Source organism: Apis cerana, linkage group LG1 (assembly GCF_029169275.1).
Source record: "Apis cerana isolate GH-2021 linkage group LG1, AcerK_1.0, whole genome shotgun sequence".
Taxonomy (NCBI): Eukaryota; Metazoa; Arthropoda; class Insecta; order Hymenoptera; family Apidae; genus Apis; species Apis cerana.
The window spans coordinates 5,390,269-5,415,318 of record NC_083852.1 but is presented as its reverse complement, the minus strand read 5'-3'; the positions used below and the strand labels follow the sequence as shown (position 1 = coordinate 5,415,318).

At 30.8% G+C, this 25,050-nt stretch overlaps 1 protein-coding gene across 11 annotated transcripts in view; it reads right to left on the bottom strand.

Annotated features, from left to right (window-relative positions):
- Positions 1–25,050, bottom strand: part of LOC107994887 (uncharacterized) — a 156,984-nt gene that overhangs the window by 93,144 nt on the left and 38,790 nt on the right. For 2 of the 11 annotated variants that reach the window (XM_062079620.1, XM_062079615.1), the window contains one exon: positions 17,430–17,470. The exons of the other annotated variants lie outside the window; for them this stretch is intronic. In XM_062079620.1, the coding sequence (XP_061935604.1) occupies positions 17,430–17,456 (27 nt within the window). In that variant the 5' untranslated portion in view covers positions 17,457–17,470. The remainder of the gene's footprint in view (positions 1–17,429; positions 17,471–25,050) is intronic. 11 annotated transcript variants of the gene reach the window in all.

Here is a 25,050-nt window from a genome sequence, read left to right as displayed (position 1 = left end):
TCACATTTAAGAGAAATCACAATTCAATTCTACAACTTATCGCTTCTAATTAATTCAAAGGAAATATTATTTGAAAATAAAAGTCCAACTTGGAAATTGTGTTAAGAATAACAATCAATAAGGAGTGAAATGGCGGAAATTCCAATAATCTGGAATAATTAAGAAGCCTTTACCAATTCGAAAAATTCTAAAAAAGATATTCCTCACGTTAATTTCCTAAGAACTATTTGTTTCGTCGAAAGCAACGATATTTCTTCGCTCGAAAGCATCCAGTTTCAAATAACGATGGCATAATACGGATCCCTTTAAAATGTACTTAGTCTTACAAATTACGATGCTAAATTGACGGAGAAATTGTATACCGGAAGCGCATGGACGTTTAATCTTTCAAGATAAGATGTTAAAAGTATCTTAATCTCAGTTGATTGCCTATACCATTTATCAGATAAGTAACATTAGTATGACTATATTATATTTAACGTCAGACAAATAATTAACCTACACTATCTATACTATCTATATTATCTATATGTTATCTACTCTTCACTTCTCTGACAAATAATTTATTTATATTTTTTGATTGATCATTATTGTCTAATTCAAATTTTAATAGCTAAATTATATTATTTTTTTATTTAACTTTCTCATTTTATTCATCTACCAATGAATTAATCTATATTATTTGTTAGAATTCTTTTTTTAATATTTTTTTTATAATAATTACGTATGACTCACTATTCATTCAAATGATTATTTTATTAACTATCTTAATTTTTTGACAAATAATTGATATATATTATTCTGACATATAACTAAGGAATACATTGATATTTTTAATTTTATACATTTAGAATATTTTACATTTAGAATGTTAAATTTTAAATAAATCTTAGTAGGCTTATATTATCTCATGAATTATCTCATTTATATAACATAATGATTTGAATCATATTGATTTGAAATATGGAATTTAACAAATAATCTCATTCCTCTTAGTAAGCTAAATTCCGAGATACCTGCTAGAATCTCGTTTGCACGCGGTAACCGAGAGATCAAATTTGATGGATTGCGAGAAATTACATTTAACATTTGGCATTATCATAATAGAAAGATTCTTATATAGGGATGAAATAACAACAAATTCTATTGAATTATCTTACAAATAATTGATGGATGAAATGGAATAATCACAAATATACAAATATTTATATAATAACACATGTTTAGAAGAATTATTTATTTTTAAAATACTAAAGATATAATATATCCAAATTGTATTGATTAATAAAATAAACAATTTTAAAATTTGAAAAAATATTTTGAAGTTAACATACATAACCTACATGATATTTAAAAATAAAAAAATCTTATCCTGAAATCGTATCAATTTTTAATGAAGAGATACGCAAGAGTTGCATCAACATCCTACGAAATGCATAGTATTAAGTGAATTCCAGCATTAATAAAAACGAATTCGCCATAAAGATTTATTATTACGATGATTCACCACGATTTCCTGTCGTTTTACTTGGCCAGGTCGCAAACATTTGCGAAACAAACGATGCTTTAAGGGTTCACCGGCTGTCAAGGACAAACAACGATCTTTGGAAAATGGCCAATTCTCAAAAAAAAAAAAGCGTTTAATAAGTTTGTCGTGCAAAATCATTCCACGGATCAGATTATTAATCGCCGATTAATCATTAGTTGATTGCCATTTGTTAATTATCCAACATCATTTAACGTTTGCTCACTATTTTGATTATAATTGTGAAATATAAAAAAGAATTTTCAAAATGAGAATTTAAAATAAAATTTAAAATAAAAATAATTATTGATAAAAATTTATTGTTTGTAATTTAATAATACAATGATATGTGAAACAATACTAAGCCATATGATTATTAATTATTAATATCCAATTCATTTACATATTTATTTATTATTATTATCATTTACATATTTATTTATGCATTTTTTAAATTATTTATTATTTTTTTTTATTTATATAATTCTATTTAAAAAAACAAAATTCTTTATATAATGTCTAAGCATCTTTCTATGAAAAAGATTATTACACTTATATTAAGCTTATATTAATATTAAAATTATTAAACTTTTGTGTTATACAAAAGAATTATATATATACTTTGTTAATTGTCTATTACAAAATCTAAAGTAAAAATTGTTTTAATAGAATTAAAAATGAAATAAGATTTCTATTTTTTTACTATTAGATAAGATTAACATTAATATAAAAATGATATTCTATCTTTTTCAATAATTATACTTGTATAATAAATATAATATATATTATATTATATAAACTTTAATAAAAGTTGAAGATCTATTTAATTAAATCTAATCAAAATAAAAAATTTAGAATAGGTTCTATTTAAATGAAAACATTATTATACAAAGCAACTTGTCCAAAAGAAATCCCTGTCTAAAAATCCTACTTAAATATGGATTTTCAATAGAAATTTTATTTAAAAAATTTAAAAAAGATTCAAATATGGACCATCTAAAGGAAAATTCTATCCAATAGAGAATTTTATCCAAAAATGATTGAAAGAGGCTAACCTAACCTAATTTCAAGAAAAGAAAGAGAATTTTATTCAAAGAAAGATTCTATCCAAAAGATCTTATTCAAAAGTGATTTTAAAGAATTGCTACTTGATCTATAATGAAATAATCTTTCCATTCTTTTTCTTCTTTTTTCTCTTTTTCTATCAACATAAAAGAATTGAATAATTTCAACATAAAACAGTAACATTAAAACAGAATTTAAAAAAATTTTTTTAACATTTAATATATTTCTAATCAGTTTATCTTATCTTATTCATTTTTATTAAATAAAATCATATCTAAAATATAATTCTTATAAAAGAACAATTATTCTTTTATAATATATACATTTTTCTTTCACACAAACAAAAATATTATAAAATTATATAAATTATATTTTTACTATTTATTTTTCAAACATTCATTTTTTAAATTAAACTTGTTTTATATAATTAATGATTTCTTTTTTCCTAACTGGATCGATATAATTCTCTTGAATCAACTATCATTCACAAAATACAGCGCAAAAAAGAGCAATATATTTTCAAATCAAAGAGATACGATAACTTGGCACTGATTTTAATTTAGTCGGTTTAGTGAAACGTTTGCAATGCAACTATGGATATAACTATGGTCTACCTGTTGAACCGATAAAATGGAAAATGTTTGAAGAACGATTGAACGTGTCGGATATTTCACGCCGTGGCATATAGCAATGCAAACGAAAAAATTTTCAAAATGGCCGTGTGTGAGCACGTTCACGGATCAAGTGGCAAACTTTTGCCAATACAATTATTTATACATTGATTTATATTTAGTGACCCGAGATCGAAAAATTAAAATTTTTGTTCATATCTATTCTTGTTTCTTTCATTTTAGAAAAAAAAACATTTAATTAAATGATTTGCCAATATATATTAATAAAATATTATATATATATAAATAATAAAAATAAATTACCAAATTTTAATATTAATATTTCAATTTATTTTGAAATGTCGAACTATACAATTGTCAAAGTTACACATTTTTTTCCATTCGGATTCACAATCTAGAATATTTCACGAGTCAATCGAATTCAACATTATCATCTTTCTCGCGTCTCGAGTATTCTCTACTTAATTAACTGTGTTTCTGCTTCAACGATCGATACCGGGCGTTAAGTTCAACAATTATTTGAACCCCATTGAATCAAATCTCAAATACCATGTCGTCGTCCCTATAATCACTTCTACCGAAACGTAACACTCACGAAATTGATCAAATTCCTAGTTACACATCTAGCGGAATCACGTGAAATATGCATGTAACCCAATAGAACTAGATCTCGATCGATTGTTATCGAAACGTTGCATACTTCAAGACAGTTATGAAGTCGAGACAAAGCAAGGCAACCGTAAATTTCAGTTATCATAGTTTAGTTTTTTATTAAAGTGTCGAGTGAAAGAAAGAGAACTATTGATATTCTGAAGATACCTGGTTTTCATAGATTATGAGGTAAAGAAGTTTCTTTGGCGGAGATCAAAGGATTCGATTCGTGATTCCAAAAGGTAGCTATTTTCAAAGAAGGTACGTAGCTCAAATTTTACAATGCGTTTGAAATGCGTTTTCAAAGACTTTGTAAATTGTACTTGTAAAGGCTTTGTATATTGTATATTGAAAGATAAAGATATATATATCATGAATTGAAATCTCTTTATAAAGATATTTTTGTATTATAGAATTAAAGAGGTTAGATTATGTACATTTTTTAATTTTTTAATTTTTTAAATGTTTAGTTGAAATTGTTTTAATAATAATTAAAAAAGTGTTCTATTGGTTGTTTCTTTGAATGTATTTGAATATAGTTAATATAATATGTAATGATTACAAAATTATATGTATTACAAGAATCTATTTTGAATAGCAATATCTATTTTTTGTATAATATTTATTTTAAGGATATAGTTTGTTATAGAATTGTTTAATTATTTTTTTGATGATTAATATTTGGTTGAAATTGTTTTAATGTAATTGCTTAGTTAAATACTTTTATGAATGCATCTAGATGCATTTGATACAAAAATTTTTTATGTTAATACATGAGAAGTGTATTATAGAATAATATCTCTAATATCCCTATATGCTGATCATTTAGAAATATATAAGAGTCATAGAGTAGTTATTTTTGGAATCTAATATTTGCTTGAAATTGTTTCTATGGTAAAATGAAAAAATATTTTATTGCTTATTTTATTTTATATATATATATATTTTATATATATATTTTATATATATATTTTATATATATTTATATATATATTTTATTATTATTTTATATATATATACACAGACATATATATATATTTCACTTTACTTTATTTATATTTTTATGTAGATACATTTGATACAAAACTTCCTATATTGAACAAGTATTTTATAGTTTGATATTTTTATTTTTTATATAATTTTATTTATCGTTAGAATAGTTGGACTATTTTCTTTTTATAATCATTATTTGTTTGGAATTGTTATTTTGATAAATGAAAAATTATTTTTTTAAACATTTTTATGATCACCTAACCTTCATAAACATAATTTTTCTTGTTTATAAGAAAAAAAATTTCATCTGATATTTATAAACTAATCTAATAACTAACAAATCTTCATGAATTTAATATGAATATAATAAATTAATATAAAATGAATTAGTACAAAATAAAGAGGAAAACTGAGAACATAAATATACATAATTATATATATCTTCCAAATCGTTATGGCATTATATAATACTAATTAAATATTTCAGTGTCAAACATTTAACCATTTTTCTTTATTTTGCAAATAATATTTGAAGAAACGAACCTGCAAGAGCGATAGAGCTTTCGCTCGATGACCACCAATCTCCTTCGACGACTCCGTGATTCCAACACTTATCTATCCCAAAAACCAAGGATCATCTTCGAACATCGAACATCTTCAGATACGAAAGCATGGATCAAGCACTATTATTATTTGCACAGAAAGGCCACTCGTGATCCTGTCACTGGCCAGATCGTCCTGTCCTCGCATTAATGTCAGGAGGTTGAGTCTTCGACGCGAATAATTCCCGTGGGACTCTTAGGTCGACGTTTGGTCGCCTGGTGGCGAACATTGTCGTGTCGTGAAGAGGGTTCCTAATTCGAATTCATTGTGCATCGAACACAATGATGATTCATGCATTAATCATGTCTCCAAATTCTCAAGATTCCATCTTGGAATTTCGATTATTTTAATTGTTTGATTATTCTCATTGTAATTGCACGTTGGAATAATTTTTTTATAAGATAATTTGGTTTTGTTAATTATTATTTTGATATATTTTGTGATTTTTAATATTGCAAAATATAAATTTAAATTTTATTTAGATTACATAATACAAATTTTCTATTTTAAAGTTACTTTGAATTATATTGGTGACTTGAATTTGATTGCTTATAATCTCAATTCATTTAATGATTTGTATTGCCTGCTTTTTTCTAATATTTTTTAACCATTTAATAAGCAGCTTACATCCTTTGAATTGTAATTCCAAAATTGTTATATATTTAAATTGCTTCTTTGAACTATTTGTTATCCATTTGATAACTCAAACAGCTTACGCTCACAATTGAATTTCATTGCAATTTCAAAGTTCTATGTACTTGATGACTTGAATTGTTCTCTGTCTATAGGAGTAATTTCTCTAATTTCCAAGGAGCAACCAGAATTTTCATTTAAAAAACAGGAAATTGTTTATCTTGGCTTTAAAAACTGGCTTAATAACTTTCATACCAGTTCAATATTTTTCGTCTAATCTGGAATATATTAAGGATATTTAGGATAAAGCTAGAAAGGAATAGAATAGAAAATCCTCCTAAATCTCGACAGTGCTCGTTCAACGATTTTAGAGGGAATATGAGGATAGTATCAGCAAATGGAGCACCTGTAAACGCTTGTATTAAATTTCGCTTGATGTTCCTTAGCATTTGCGACGATGCTTCGTCGATGAAAATCCGTAATCGGTTTAACGTGTTCACTTGTGATGGAACGTGTAGAATTTGAATTATCTTTCCATAGATTAGAACGTGCCAAAGATAATTATTTAGGTTTTGATAATTGAATTAATTGAATTTTAATTGCATGAAAAATGGTATTTCGTAATAAATTGTAAGAAATTTAATATTTTTTTAAAAATTAAGTATCGATTTTTTCAAAACAAAAATATTCTTTTTTTTTAAATTATTCTTCTATATTTGAAAATGATGAATTAAAGAATTAAGAACTGTCTTAAGATGAAATTAATTTCGTTTCTGAGTCGAATTATTGTATTTGTTTTTTTACATTATTTTTTTTAGAAAAAAGTCAGAATTTCTTTGTACAATTCTCAAAGATTCTCCTCGAATCAATATTTACATTTCACAATTTTCCACAAGTTTTCATATTATTGCCAAACTTTTTCCAAATTAATCCGTTCATCGACTCGCAGCAAAACAATTCCTTCATACCCACTCGAAAAGAATCCCTTTGGAGAATATTTTTGACATTCTTATTTAAAACTCGCGTGAACTTCACCGATATCGATCCACTTTTTTTATTTCTTTTTCTTTTTCTTTCACAAAAAATAACCGTCGAGATTCAACTGATCCAAATATAAGTCACAGGTCAAGAAACACTTGCTTTGTAGTTTTAAAAGAACTTAGAAGAGAATCATCGAACCACGCCACTATTCTTTCAAATTCAGTCACGTGTCTTGTCACTGGATCAACATCCCCCTCATGCCCACAGAATTCCATTTCTCAAACGAATTCTATCTTTGCCCTCTAGAGTTTTCTACAGTCACGAGTGATCATCGACGTTTCTGAGACCACAATCGACCAAGTATAAACGATGACAAACGAGCAAATTGCCTTTTAGATTTTTCTTTTAAAACAATTGATACGAGATGAGAAGAGTAAAAAAAAAATCAATCAAACGGTCAAAGGTCGTCAAAATTCCTTTAAAGTTTTCGCATCGGTGAACTCTCTCCCATTTGAAAGATTTGGAAGATTTGGAAGATTTCATACATAAAATGAAGTTATGCATTAATATTTATGGAAAAGATTATTCACATCAAAATAAATGTACAAATGTACGAAAATTTGAAAAATTTTATTTCTTTAACTTGTCAATGTGTTAAATCAAGAGGGAGATCAAAGTATTTTCTAATTCAATTTAAAATTTAAAATTACATGTTAACGTCGTTAAATATATATCTCAATTATTCTCAAGAATATCATTTTAATTAAAATTAAAATAATAAACTCGAAACTTTTCGATTCGATTATTCCTATATATTTAACCTATCAAATAAATAAAATCATTGATTTTATAACATGTATCATCCATTTCACCACCATTGAAAAAGAAAAAAATCGATATTCGATATCACACTATCACGAAAGCACTGCAATGTCCAAATATTAACACGAGCCATAATGCACACACTCGTATTTCTAGGTTAAATCACGTGGGTCGAGACGGTGGAAAACGCATCGATTGACTGATCGGAGGGAAACGGCAAACCAAACGAAAAGAAGCTCTTCTTCTCTCCAGTCGACGATGCCACATAACTTTTGGACCACGCAGACACGACGGCGAAGGCCAGACTGCACCACCCTTGGTTCCCTCATGGAATCGATACGTCAATCGTCTCTCCGAGAAAAGCATACCAAAGAAACGAAGGGAGGGCACATGAGAGAGTAGAAGAAAGAAGAAGAAAGAAGAGAGAGAAGAAGATCCCGAACGATGTGTTAAAGCTTCGACTACACTCGTCATTGGAGGTTTTCGACCACCTTCTGGAGGAAGTGTGAAGACCGAGCGATACTTGATTCCGTCAATCGGAAATGGGAATTCGTTGCGTCTTTTTTCGTTTTAAGATATATATAAATTTTCGTTGTAAGATATACCTTTCTTGAAAAAGATAGGAATATGACGTTTTCTCTTTGATTCTTTGCGATTATCTTTTACGTTTGTTTGTTGCGTGGATCTGTCATCTGGAAATAAGAATTGCATGTTTTTCTGTTCTTTTTTAAATTTTATGTTATGATTAGGTTTTGATATTTTTCTGTGTGATTGCGTTTGTTGTGTGTGTATGTATGTTTCTTTTTGTGGATTTGTTATCCGGAAATAGGAACTCGTTTTTTTTCGATTTTTTTTTGGTTTTGATTTGTTGATACTTTTCTTGGGATATAAAGAATAGTGCAGGATTCGATATTTTTCTTTGTGATTGGATTTGCTGTCTGTTTTTCTGGATCTATCGTCTAGGAAATAGAAATTGTATCTTTTTCTCGTTTTGGTTGTTAGTAGTTTTCTTGGAGATAGTAATATTGGGATTTAATATTTTTTTTTGTTATTAGTTTTGTATATTTGTGGATCTATCATTTGGAAATTGCATTTTTTTTGTCCTTCCAATTTTTTTTATTGATATCTTTTGAAATATATATATAATTTATGAATATGTAGAATGTGAGTAGTTCATTATTGTAATAATATAGGTCCGTTTACACAATACTATATATAATTTCAAGGATCTCTAGCGGATCTTTTGACTACCGTAGTACCGAATAATAATATTTTAATTAGAAAATACATAATATTAAATTAGATTTAGGACAAGATTTAATTAGCTACCTACTATCATTATTTATAATCTAATCTAAAACACAATATTTTGAAATATATGTATACCGCAAATAAATAGGTTACACTTAACTTAAATTTATAACCTAACCTATAATATAATTAAACCACGATATTTTAAAGTACACATCGAGTGTAAAAGTAACCTCAAAATGCATTACTGACTATTAAACAAATCGATAATCGTAATTATTTTCGCAGCAATTCCGCGTTATTTATTTTCTATGGAAATAAATCGCGCTTCGTTTTGTACGAAAATTAATGGTTAAACACAGACCACCGATTAATTATCATTGAAATTCGGCCGTTTAACTGAAATCGATATAGGAATAAAAAGACCATTGTTGAAAGAATGGAAGACTGTAGGGAGTACCGAGTCGCACAGCGTCGTTCATTAAAACTTTAGCTTACAAGGTTTGGGACGTAACAGAAGGCAAACGAGAGCAAGTTTCGACAACGAATGCGCCATGCTTAATCCGCGATTGGCGGGGTAATTAAAACGGGGAAACGCGGTTGTCATCGCCCGATTCTTTATTTACAATCAATCCAAATTGGTCCAATCGATCTTGTATGTTTTTTTTTCAAGTAAATGCAAATTCTTTAATTTAAATATTTTAATTTTAAAATTCACTTTCTTCCATTTACTTGTTTTTAAAAAATTATTATTCAGTATTATAACTAGATGAACAAAATTATAAATTAATAATTAGCTTAGAGAATAATATTTCTAATAATTTAAGAAGATTATTTTTATTTATATAAAAAATATTTTAAATAAATTCAATATATAGCAGTTTCTCTTATATATATTTATAATAAAAATCAATAAAAAAGATAAGATTTTCTTTAAACTACGTTCTATTAAACTTAAACATTATTTTAAACAGTTTTAACAGTGTTATAATTTAACAGCGGTATTTATCCAATGAAAGAAAATTCAACGTTACGTGAGGAAGGACGATTGAGGCAATTTCCAAAGAAACGGGAAAACAAAAAGGAGAGATTACTCTTTCTAAAGAAGCATCGATTCCAATCTTTCCCCTCTCGCCTCGCGTGGAACACGTCCACAGTATTTACGATGTACGAAGATAGAGCTCGAATAAAATCGCGTCGAAGACAATCCCGTATAAATATCTCATTTTTAATAGAAACAGGGTTAACAAGAGGATCGATAACGCAAGCTTTTGTGTGTTCAAGCTTTGTTCCTCGATTCACCTGCGCCCCGCGAAACCAATCCTTGATAAAAAAAAACGGAGAAATCCTGTCCTCGATTTTTTTCCTAGAAATATTTATTCCTAATAACGATCCTTCATTTCTTCAAAAAACAGAGAAAAAGGGAATATGATTCGATCGTTTTCTCGAGCTTTTGTACATAAATTTAAATTCTTCTTGCTTTTTGTTTAAAAAAAAAATTCAAAATCAACAGCGATTGTCCAATGCTCCCAAGAGCTACGAAAATTATCATATTATCTATTCCTCGATACGTTTGCAATTTTCAATAAACATCAAGTCACAAGAATTCACTATTCATTCTAAAAGAGAAATCGTGGATACTCGAAGTTGAAAATTTGATTTGACTGATGTACATCTCTCGTATTATCACATTCAAATTTCAATATTGGAATATTATAAGATAAAATTATCGAAAAAAATGCATCATCGATTCTGAGAAACTTTTTAGCCGATCCATACTTTTTCAAATTAACGCGCGCCACTCCATCGCGCTGTCATCGATATCCTCGATGACTGTGTGCTGCACTCGAAAGCCACTCGACGCGCAAAGCCTTGTGCCTCCTTATTCAACCTTATCGCGTCCGGTATCGCTCTGTCGGTACGAACGTTTCGATGCCGACAGTGGCGTCAACTCGACGAGATAATTAAGGATTATCGAAGTTTGTTTTCGAGGGAGCGACAGTTTGGAGGGGAGGGAAATTTAAGGAAGAAGTAAGAATAAATTTGTATTTATAATTAGAGAAGAATGGAGTAAGGAACGTTAAGCAAAGATCAATTATTAAAGTCGAACGAAACGAGAGAATTGGAATAAGAATGGAATAAGAGAATAAAGTGACTTCGATAATTTATAATTGCAGATAACTGTAGCGTGGCATTATCCAGTGAGTTAACACTTAACCTAAATAGAGTGAATCATAGGATAAGTCCATAATTATTAATATATTCACTTTTTTTCCGTTTAATGATTTTTGTTAGGAATTCTTTGACACTTAAGTTATAAATTAATCGATCTTATATGTTGCTATGCCCTTAATTTACTTAGAAAAAAGATGAATCGTCCCATAATTTGCATCACAATTATTCTACACGTGAAACAAACGCGTGTTTTTCACGGATGAGAGATAAAACGCGTGGAATTTATTTTCTATATTCGCGGATCCCCTACACGGGGAAATAAAGGGATACATAGAAATATGCGGAAAAATGATATTTTTAGATTTATACACAGAGAAATATGAAGCTGCGCGTAAGAGAACTCGGTTGACAATAAGAAAATATCTAAAGAAATAGTTCCAACGATTATTTGCTTTATCGAGATTTCTCGAAGAGGAAAATAAAATTTTAATATTTGCAACTTTGTTACGGAGATACACAAATTTGCAATTTTAAAAAGTTTACGAAAACACCTTTTTTAAAAACACTTCACCATTATTTATTTATTTATTTATTTACAGATCGAACACAAAGGATACAAATCTTTCTCTTATATATTAATATTCTAAAAGTGCACGAAATTTGAAAATTTATTTTTGGAAGAATTTATTTAGAAAAATTCAAATTGCAGCGATACGAAATTTAAAATAAAACTCGAAGTAAGTAATATCAATGTTCGAAAGCTATTCGTCGAATTACGCGACTCATTAGCCGATGGTTAACAGGTTCGTTAAAATTGCAAGACCCTAACGTAACGGATACACGATCGTGCAATGGCGGAGCAAGGCAGAACGAATTCCACTGCGGAAATTACCACGTCGTCGGAGGTGGTCCACGTCGATATTGATGATTATCAACCCTCTGGAGCATCGTTTATCGAGAAAGGTCGCAAGAGTACAATGTGATGAGAGATCAGACACGATACCTAACTTTATTCGATTCGTTGGTTGATATGCCGTATTGTAGAAAATAGAATTCCGCCCATCGATAAAACGAATTGAAAATAATTGAAATTATTCGAAGAAATAATAATAACAATAATAATAACAAAAATATATTGAGCCAATCAGGCAAATTAGCGTCTATTATTGCTCAAAAAGTAGGATAAAATAATCGTGATTAGTAAGAGTGATTCACAACTGTAGTTAAACGTAGAATAGGCTAGTAATGGGCGGACAAGTAGAATAGATCAGCCACGGTGAGAACGAATATAAAACAAGACAGATGCGAGTGTGACATATATATCAACCGTTGATTAATCAAGTAGAATAGGTGAGCAATAATCAGGCAAGTAGAAGCAGCGCGTTAGATAATAGGCAGAGAAGTAGATCAGATCAGCCATCGGCGAAACAACAAATGGAGCAAGACAAGATGTGATTAGACAATTCTGGAATTGGTGGTACTAGTAATATAGGTCAACCTATAGATACCGATCAATCAAGTAGAACTATAGTAGAAATATCATCAAACAATGTAATTAATATCTGACGAAGAAGAAGTGGAATAAAACCGGATTAGTGGCGACGACAAATTGAAATTGTACAATCAAAATCGAGTAAGAACCAATATAAAAAACAATCGTCTCGAAGTAGAATAAGACAATTATGACGAGGCAGGTAGAACAAAACAATCCCTCATAATCCAGTTACAACCGACAAGTGGAGTAAACCAATTACCCGCCACATTTCAGATATAACAGTCATCGTGCATCCACCCTAAATAATATTCCAAAGAAAGAGAAAATTTCCATTCCTCATTTCGAAATATATGATAATAATTCAAATCTCACAAAATATATTTCTAAAACAAAAAAAAATATTAAATCTAATCCCCACGCTTCTCCCACTTCGTATAAATTTCAAACTCCTTCCCCCACCCCTGTCGAAACCAGACGAAAATCGACGGATGTGGGTCACAGCGGGTGCCGTGGACAGGATTCGAGGAAAGGCACGAAATAACGGAACAGCTTCCACAGTCCCGCTGCGTTGATATTCATCCCTTGATTTAGAGTGCCGCCCCCTCGGTCGGTATCGCAGTTTTGTATCGGTCGGATAGGCGTGCTCGCCTCGCTACGTTATTACTACGGTATAATAAAGTTTCCGCTACTATGGAAACAGGGCTTGATAGAGGAGGGAGAGGGGGGGAGGGAAGATGGAAGTGAGTCCTCGGACCATCCCTTCCGCTGATTTATACGCGTTATTTTACCCTCTCCCACTCGCGAATGATTTGGAAAAATGCTCGACGATGATCGGATCTGATGTTTCGTATCAAGATTTTTTTTTTTTTTTTTATAGGAAAAAGAGTAATACCAAAAGAATCTGTTCTTTTTTTTGTAGGATATAGGAAATGGTTATAATTATAGAGAAAGTATGGAGATACTTATGGATGTTTCTGGGGTAACTTTGATCGTATTTATAGAGTGTCTGTAATGATGGAGTTTGAAATACTATATAAATTCGAGATCGTGTTTTTTTATGCAATCGCAAACTTATTTTAAAAGTATATTTTACATTTCGATAAACAAAAATTGTACAAAGATTCATTTTGATTGGAAGATTCTTTTTTTCAACCGCTTTTACTCGCTAAAGGATCCATTATTTGTTGAATAAGAGATCTGTGTGGCGGATTCAGATAAATAATTCGTATTTCGATTCGATAAGGGCATAAAACCAGACATCAATGTGTTCTGTCAATGTGAAAAAACTTTGAATGCCCAAGGAGGAGAAATGTTTCCCTCGAAATTCCCGTTAAACTCGATAAATTCGCGTTTCGTGTTTCTCGCGTGGCGGTAAGATATAAAAACCGGATGACGAACGAGTTGTAGCCGAGGAATCTTTTGTTCGTGCACAGGAAATCGGAACTGAAAAGTTTCATCCTCCTTTTACGGATTTAAATAACCACCGGTGAAAACTTCTGAGCTTGACTCAACACATAACATTAATATTCTTTGATTATTTTTAATTTGCTCGATCGATAATTTTTTTTTACCGATCGAACAAAATTCTTCCAATTTTGTTTTCTTCTCCCACAATCTTAAAATTCTGTACAATTCCCATTTTGCAATTATTTCGTATGAAATATAAATATTTATAAAATTAACGGCAAAGTCGAGTCAAATATGAATAATATTTATATAAAAAAAAATAGAAGCAAAAGTTCATCCATTTATAATATTTCGTTTGATTATATTTTTAATTAAGGAAAGAAAGTTTGAGGAGAAAAATAAATCGAATAAAAATCGGGCATTTGACAGACATTCGGACACGTGTCGTAAACCCGAGTGAGAATCGTTATCGAACGATGCGAGGCGGCGTGTTTGAAAGCTGACTCACTCGGTCAACGAGTTAAGTGCAGTGTAAGTAGAATAGGAGCGTTTCTCGTCAGCCAACGATTACTTCGTGCTTGACCGTCTAATTGCATCTTCACTGCCTTTTAATGGCCTCGCCTGTGCTCCATTAATTTCCCCGAAATTGTTGGGATGTAAAATTGTTTAAATTGTTTGCTGGGATGTTATTTTATGGGATGCGTTCTACTAATTGGTGACTTAATCGAAGCTTTGGCGGACAAGTAGTATAGGCCAAGCAAGAACGAAACTGGACGTAGTAATACAAGTGAATCATTCGTCGGACAAGTAGTAATAGAGAAGTAAATCGAGTGTAATCGAATAAGTAGTAGAGATCAATCGCTAATCGAATCGGTAGAATAAATCGAATTTTAAGAAACGAGGCGTAATAATTACGTAATCTACGATATTAAAAGTTCGTAAATTAAATATTCCTATTAAGATTTTACGTGCAAGAGATTTTAATCGGAAAATTCTGTCCCATTAAAATTGAAATGGACAACCACTCGAAATTTTAAGATTCTCTCGAACTTTTCAATGGAACGGAATTAAAGTAGTTCACAAACTACTTCGAAAATAAAATTACACATACTCGAAATCCATCTCTTTTTGAGAATGGCAATAGGCATGTCTGGGTTAACCAGAATATAAAAGATTTGAAGATTCGTGGAATCTCTTCCAGTCCCACAATAACTACTAATGTAACGTACACGAGGAACCAGACTTGGACGCATCTCTGGAGAGTAATGGATTTCAGGATTTACGATCCGGCTTTCTCCAAAATTACCGACGTGTAACCAGCCCTCTTTCCATATTCGCGTGCCTCGTTGCAGATTTTCCAAGGTGTATCGAAAACAGGAATAACTGTACCGTGATCTCCTTTCATTTCTCTATTCGTAATATCATTGATATATATAACGAATCCATTTAAATCCACCCAAAATTCCACTAAATACGATATGAAAAAAAAATATCACAAATATCAATTTCACAATTAATATCGAAAATTCCAAATATCAGAAAGCTCTTAGAATAAGAAACGGAGGAAAATTTCGAATTTCTTGCGAAATTTCCAAAATAACTAGAAAGAGAAAAGAAAATTCGAGATATCACTCTTCAGAAACTTTCGTCTATGATATCGTGTATAAACTTCATTCGTTCCTTCGTATGCCGTTCGAATAGACCACTGATCTTCTTCCGCGATATCGAAGATTCGCAAAGGTGTAAATCCTGTTTCCACGAAGGCTTATCGGCGAGTTCCACGAGTTCGATTGTCCCCCGATCCGCTGAATTTCTGTAAGTAAAGCTGAGAGGAAGCTGCGTGCAACAACGGTTGAAACGATAATGACATTCTATCCGCGTGCTAGGCGCCTCCTAATTAAATGGATATCAGCTTAGGCCAGAGCCTTGACGAGCAGCGATAAGCTGGGTTTCAACTTCTCTCTGTGATCAAGCGTTTGTATCGCGGAATCGCTGCTTGCACGATTCTTCCTTGACTCGAAGACAAGTGTAGTCACGAATAAGTAGAACAGATCAGTCATAATGAGGACGAAAAGCCAGATTTCGTATATTTATTAAAGGCAGGGAAGTAGATCAATCATAGTGAAGCGAGTTAGATGTGTCTATTCATTTGAAAAGTAGTATAGATTAATAATAATGGGGAGAGAAGTGGAGTGGAACGAGTTAGAGTTAGTCTATTTATTAGAAAAGTGGAGTAAATTAGTCGTGATGACAACGACTGAGGAGTGAGATTTGTCTGTTTATTAGATTTAAGTAGCGTAGATTAATATTAATCGACGAAGAAGTGGAGTAAGTCAGTCATAGTGACAACGAGTTAGATTCGTCTATTTGGTAGAAAAGTATATTAATGATAATGGGGTAGAAAAATAGGGTAGATTATTCAAGATATGATTGGACAAATTGAACAATTGCGTTTGATAAATAGTGTAAATTATCCATTTGGAAAAGTGGTGGAGAACGGTCATTGTCGAGCAAGTAATGCATCGATTCGATTGCACGGTCAGACAAGTAGTATAGATTAATAATGGGCGAAAAATGAATTAGAATGGACAAGTGAAATAAGATGTGGTTGGATCAGACGAGTACAAATCGACCACTGATATTCAAAATGGGAGATATACACTATAAATTAAGAAATAAGTAGAATAGACCAATAGCTATAAGAACGACAAGTGAAATAAATTAAATTTAGTTGGACAAGTGGAATTGATTAATTCTAATATAATTATTATTATATTACAAAGTCAATCTTTGATCATAGAACTAAGATAAGATAATATGTGACAGGAATTTGACAGAGAAATAACACGAAACAATCATTGTCGATAGAATAACGAATAACGGAGAAGTAGAACAGATCAATCATAATCAAGTTTTTCCGCTGTATCGAAATTGCAATGTATAAATATATCGAATAATTTAATCAATCAATAACATTTTTTCATTATTATTCTATTTTATCTGATTATCTGATTTAATTTTTATATTAGACATAGATATGAAAAAATACTCGTTTAATAACAAAATCCACACACACGCAATAAATGGACAGATTATATATTCATATTCATACAAAAAGTGATTGTGGTTCTGTGCATCATACGAAACATCCATTTTTGTGCCGTGAGTTTTCAATTGTTCACAAAATCTTACTTACAGAATCGAAACATCTGAAGAACCGCATTTCGCAGATAGTCCCTGAAATTCAATCCACATTTAATTATCCCGTGATTTCTATAATTTTTCTTTCTTAATTTTGTGTTTATATACACTGTGTTCCTTAAAGATCAATTTCTAATTACATTCTATATATATATATATATATATAAACGGATGAAATGCATGGAAAAGATGCAACGAAAAATAAATAAATAAACAAATTTTTCAATGTTTTCGAAACGAAGACAGTTTGGAAAAGCAAGAGAGATAATACGAATCTGTATTTTGTTTCGTTATTCCTCCTCCGTTAAAAGGATCTTCAATTTCTTTTCTCGAGGAGTTAAACCACATGAATATGAATGGTTTATTGGGAATTATCATAATTCAACTTCCTCGTGAATAATATTACCCACTTTACATCTAAAGTAAAATCATACTCGCCATGAAGGGAATCAGAATATTTGTATCTTAGTTTTGTTAGTAAGTAAACTTTTTCTATAAATCGTTCACTTTCGATTTATAGAAAACAGTGGAAAGGATTATAAATTGTGAACAATGCAGTTCGATCATCTTTCATTTTATATAAATAATATTTTATGTTCATAATGACTTTTTCTTTTATTAGAATTATTGTATCGCTTGGATGGAAATATATATTGATTTATTACAGGAATAAGGAAAAATTAGATGTTTAATGCTCTTCTTTTAATAAAAATAAATTAGAATTTTAAAAGTTTCGAAATTTTCTTACATTTTATTCGTGCATTTTATTAAACTACGAGTATAATGTTCAAAATTAATACATATATATATTGATTTTATCTCTAAAATTAGGATAGGTTTAAAAAAAGTTCAAAAAATCAACAATAATTTTAAGATAATTTAAATTAAATTTAAATTGATAATCGAGTTCCATTTTGTAATTGAAAAATTATTTCGAAATATCATCTATTCGAAGATTTAAAAAAATTTGCAAAAACAATATTTCTTCGATAAATTGAATTTGAATTTACAATCAAATTCCATTTACGATTGAAAAATTATTCGAAATATCACTTACTCGAAAATTTTAAAAAATTTTCAGAAACAATATTTCCTCCATATAAATTAAATTCGAAGTTACGATCAAACTTCATTTGCAATTCAAAAATTACTCGCGGAAAAAAATTATTCGATATATCATTCCTTCGTAAATTTAAAAACTTTCAAAAGACGATAAAAATTAAAATTAAACTTTCAATCAAACTTCAGTCTATAATCGAAAAATTCGCATTCAAAAAAATATCACTTCTTCGAAGATTTAAAAAAATTATTCAAAACATTCTTTCTTTAAAAATTTAAAAAGATATGCTCACTACATAAATTAAAATTAAATAAAAATATTCGAAAGATCTCAAACTTTGCTTATTTTAATAAATTGATATTTCGATAAAAAAAAATTATTCAAACCGCCATTTCTTCGAAAATTTAAAAACATTTCAAACATCATACATATCATACCACGATAAAAATTAAAACTAAATCAAAAATTCCTGTACCTCCTCTATAATCGAAAAAAATTATTCAAAGAATATCCTTTGGAGAACTTCACAGGATCAATCTCCCCAATTGTAACGCGGTGGACATAAATTGATGAACCGCAAGGTTATTCCACTCTAACTTCGCAACTTCGTTTTTCGAGGTTTTACGCAACGTAAAAAGATCGGTTGGGGAACCCGCTTTACGTGTTTACCCAAAAGTAAACCATCTCCCATTGCGCACGTTGCACGCGCAACATATTTCACAGACAGAGAGAGAGAGAGAGAGAGAGAGAGAGAGAGAGAGAGAGAGAGAGGCGGCCACGATCTTGCGGAACACTTTGGCCGGTTTAATGAGCAACGATCCAATTTACAACGGGGCATCGGAGCAACTTCCTATTTAATAGACGTATCTAAGCGACGTTTACCGTTGCGACGTTGTTGACCGTGACGTTAAGTGCCGCCATGATATACTGGATAAACAAGATTTCAAATACCGATCGTAACCTGTTATGCCTCTCGTATATACCACCGTGGCCTAATAACTTTCAACGTCTTAATTATCTTTCCCCGTTTTGGAGATAGTTTCGATACGCGTACACGGTATGGCGCTGAGATAGGCATTTCGTATATATTTTGTGCTTGAACAGATACTGGAAAGTATGTATATGGTATTTGGTATACTTCGTGCGAAGCAATGTTATTATATTTTTTGGTATATTTTGAACGTATTTTGTGAGAAGTTTTTTGGTAATAAGAGCTTAAAGGTTGTTTTAATTGCTTTTCTTCGTTTCAGAGATACTGAAAATTGTATTATTGTTAAATATATTTTTATTACTTGTAAAAGGAAAGTTTAATTTTAAACTAGAATAAATTTAAAAAATTATAAACTGAATAAAACGTAATGGGAATTTAAAAAATTTATTGTATATTGTTAATCAGTGAACAGGAAAAAGCTATATAGATATTTATTATAGATATCGTGCTGACATGAACGTGAGCGATATCGATAATAATTTTTGTTAAACAGTCAAAATGAAAAGTAGCTAATATGAAGGATGATATTTTATGACATATCGATTTTATTGCTTAAATTCGTTATTTTTAAATATTCAACGTTAGTATCAATCGATATCGAACACCCTAAAAAAAGGAAAGAGGCGAGAGGTTAAATGAAGAGGAAGCTTTATCAGAATGTCAAGGCTGGTCGATTGTGTGTACATGGCGATGCCATCTGCACGTGTCATTTCTCGTTTTACCTATCGCGCAAATTTATTTCGTTACGAATTTTCACATCGAATATTTTGTACCGGAAAATCGTGAAATTTAAGAAAGAAAGCTTCTTCATTCTTTGGATCAAGATACGAAAATAAAGGAAACTCAATTTCTTCTCACAAAAATTATGCATTGCAGCATTGCAAAGCGTTAAAAAACTATTTTTACAATAAACATTTTAAGATATTTAGATTAAACGACGATGTATATTGCATAACATTTATATATCCTTAAGAAAGATATATTCTAAACGCAAAAGTATAAAAATAAACCTTAATATGCAAAAATATCGATCACTTTTCAACTTACGAGCAATTTTTTTTTTCAAGCAAAAGCGCCTGTATATAGGCAATTCGCCGAGTGACAGACAGGCTCAGTTGGCTGTACGACAAAAACAAATGCTCGTATTTTATAATTTAACGTAATGCAACTTCACAATTTTGATTCGCGGATTTCAAATTTCTTTCTAAAGGACGATGATTAATTTAAATTTATTTTAGGAAAGGAATTAAATCCTTTTATAAATAAATAATATTTCGTTACCATCGATCGATAAATAGAACGCTCGAAATTTGAATAGGTTCTTATTATAATCAATCTTCGATCAGAAACTCGTCCCACGTGGCATCACGCGTGCTTTATCTGGCCATCTGGAAGAATCACCATCGTGATCGTGAAATTATCTTTTCTTGTATCCTCCATTTTTTTTTTAAATTTTTCTTTTCCTTTTTTATAAAATTCCGTCACGATTGGGAAAAATCTAGAATTCTCACACATTTATCGCGAGAATTTCCATATTTGTTGAATCTATATACCAGCCATGCTATCTCTCGATCAATGATTTGTTACGAATTCTGAATTCTCAACGACCCATCGTTCGCCATTTTTTAAGTATGCTCGAATTATTCTGAATATAACTAGAATATATATATCGTAAAAAAAAAAAAGAATATCAATATCCGTATTTTTTAAAAATTTATTCGTGTTTTTAATATTGTTAAAAATTTTTTCAAATAATTATTCAATATTATAATATCGAAAAAAATCATTCTCTCATGTGTATATATTTTTTTTAATAAAAATACATGGAAATTAACGAACGATAATTCTTTGTTCGTGTTTGCAAGAAAGAAAGGAATAAAAAAGTAATGCGACTAACGTAGGGACTCGTTCGAAGAGGAAACGAATTCGTATTTAATTCTCTACCAGAAATGAACGTACATTGCAATCAACACCTGGTAAAAATTATATCCGGAAATAATGAGAGATCCTCCCATATTATTCCTCTGATATTGCATTTACTTCGTTTAATTCGATCCTGTTTTTTTTTTGAGAGATAAAAAAATTGGAAAAAAAATCATTTTTTCCTCTTTTCTCCCGACCTTTCTACATTCTGAATGAGATCTTCACCCACGAAGAAATTATCTCGTGGAATTATGTATAAGGAAATTCGAAAAATTGAAAATGCATATGTGAATCCTCGATAAATTGTTTAATTTTGAAAATAACATTTGAAGACTATTTGAAAATTACAAATTAATTCTAATATTAATTTACACGATGCAGATAACGTGATACAAAAAGAATTCTTAAAATTCGTGGAGTTCAAGTCGACCATTAATCAGCCTGTGATTCAGAAAAGTAGTACAACCATTGAAATAATAGTACACGATTTACTCACACGAATAGTACAAATAAAGTTAAACTTGCTAATGACATATTATCAATAATTTTGCAAGGAGTACAATTTTCTTAAATCAAACCGATAATAAATACAGTTAATAAACATTAAATGATATATTATCGACAATTTTACCTAGCAAGTAGTACGAATCAGTCATAAAGTAAGACGAATAATACATTCATACCTTGAAAATTAAATTTAAGTTGAACTGAAACTCAATAATATAATTAATATAATAAGTGATATAACTTTGACAAGTGGTACAGCCTGAGCAATGAGCAGGCGAGCAGTATAACTTTCCTCTAAATCGACTATAACTCGGACACAATTAATATAGTGCATAAACAACCCCTCAACTCCCCTACATCCCTGCTCAACATTCTTCGAAAGAAATATCTCTCCTTCCAGAAATGAAAGGAGACCTGGCGGCATTGCTAATGAATCGCTCAAGATGTTCCCCTTCGTTTCGGTTCGAGGGGCAAAGTTTATCTAAGAAGACACAAGGGATGAAGCTACACAACGTTATCTTCTCTTATTATTACCCTGTGCCAGACGCGAGCAACCATTGTTCCTCTCTTAACAACAAGGTTTCTTTTAAGAACGCAGCCTCTAATGGTAATTAGACAGAACGCCACTTGTCGGTGATGCACGTGATCAAGGAACGAATCTGCTGAATTCGTTCGTGCAAAAATAAGAAACGGGTTTCTATCGGGTGTTTGCACGATAAAAGTGAGAAAACAAAGGTTTGAAGGGACAGAAGAAGGAACGATGACTTGTGGGAATCAACCCTGTAGAAGACACGTGAAGATGCAGGCAGTGAGTGAATTTTAAGTAACCAATTCGTTGGAGAAGTAACGCGTGTGTATATATTGAATTGTAAGTAGCGTAAGACAGTTTGAGTCGGGCACGCGAGTAATACGAATTAATAATGGGCGAACGAGTGGAACGAATCGAGCGTTGATCGTGCATAAGTGGTACAAGTCGATCACTTTGGCCGGTAATGCGTGCACGATAGATGAATTTATCGTAATTGATCAGTCCAATAATACATGATTCGTAATTTGATGGATAAGTGGTGTAAAATTAATCGTTGGTTAAGCTAGTAGTATAAATCGATTATGGTGAAACGTGTAATAAGATATCGATTAATAATATTGAAAATACACGTTTGTCGAATTGTAGAGTCGAAGAAATGATTATTATACGGTGTTCCAACAAAGGGGAAATTTCTCTGAATAAGCTTGGGCTGAGATAAAACTCATTAAGTTCTGCCTCTAACTAGGGGGCTCTCGAATGGAACGGTTTCTCTTCTCATTGAAAACTCGGTCTTGAAATACGTTCTTGCCCGATCGAGTAATATTTAAATTTTTTCCGTGAAATTGGGTCATCGAGTTTTCCACCCTCGATTGTGTTACATCCAATTATTTCGATTGTTCGCGGTCAATGAAAAATGAGCAATGCCGCGAAAAGGATTTATAGTTAATTCTCCAAAATTAATTTTAATTAATGGGCAAAATTTCTCCTTTCGTTACGTATTGAAAAAAGAAAAGATTGCGTGTAATGTTAATCCATATTATATATGATTTTTCTGAAAATTAATTTCTCAAAAAAATGGCCGCCGTTTATCCCCTTTAATCCGGGTGATCAAAGTTAAGGCAATTAATCATGGTTTGAATGAAGTCTCAACGCTCAATGGGAGGCACTCGACGCCATTTTCGAAACCGCAATCGGTGGCCGAGCAATTCTCGAATTCCTGGCGCGGTTCCCTCGAAAATTGTAGGAAATCCCCTTTCTGGCCATCTTTGATTGACGTTGATCGCGCTATTCTGCCACGCCACCTCGCGATAACTTCGTTCCACTACGATTCAGGACACGTGGAAAAAGGAAAATTGCAGAATTCAACCGTGTCGTTGAGTTCTCTAACGCGATGCTGGATTCAGGCATTTCGTAAAATAAAGATACGATGTGAGGAAAGGTATTAGATGAGGTTAGACTTAAGCGTAGTTTTTTCTTCTTTTTTCTTTTTAATTTTTATTCTTTTTGATCTTTGTTGAATAAGTGGAAGAATGAAAGGAATGTTTCGCAGTTGAGGATTGATGTTGAATTGTAATTATGAATTATTTGTACAGAAGAGAAATTGTGTTAATTCTTTGATATATTATATTGGAGCAAAGTTTGGTTATTAGGTTGAAGAAGGTTAAGAAAGGGATAATGGACGTAAGTTAGCAAGAGAAGAGGTGATAAAAATAATAAAGCATCTAACGACATCACAAGGGATGACCCTTTTTTGATCAATTAGCTAATCAAAAATCTATAAACGAGCAAGTTCGATGAGCAAGTTATCTTGACCTTAAAAAAGATTACCTTAAACCGTAAGGAAAGAGCAAAACATCCATTCAACTGAATATGAAGCTGTGAAATATTGATGAATATCGAAGCTAAAGAGTGTGACGGAAAATTTTTACATTTTAATTAACAAAATCCTCCTTTTTATCAGAAGGGGAAGCTGTTGTTTAATTAAAGTTTTAATTGAATCCTCCACCAAATGCCAAACGCGCAAAATAAGAAATTGTTTTATAACATGTATATTAATTTACACGAACCGCGAGCCAGATCAATTTTTCCCCTGTATCTTTATAATTAATACTTTACAAAGATGGCCAGACCAGGCAACAATTAACCATCGATTAACATCTCTCTCATCCCATCCCTTCCCCCTTAAAAATTTTGATCTCGACAAAAATCAATAAATTTCCACCTCTTCCATTCAATATTTCCTCCATCTATTGGCTCTCTCATTTTCTTAATGTTGTTAATGTTACACGATTTCTCGAGAAGATCGATTATTTCAATTCTGAGAGAGAAATATATTTATTATAATTCAAAAATCGGTACACACGTTTCTTTTCTAACCTCAGAGAACGTATATATATATGTACACTCCCTCCTTAATTATTCGTGCGTATAAATTCCGCATTGCAGGCCACATTTGAAAAATTTATAAATGGCACTCTCGAGGGTGTAAAACTGAATTAATCGCATCAGTTTTGGACCCGTTCGAAAATCGGTGGACAGACCGTCGTGTCGAATTAATTAAACAAAACTGCAGCTGGATCGAGCGCCGATTAATCAGGCCTAATAAT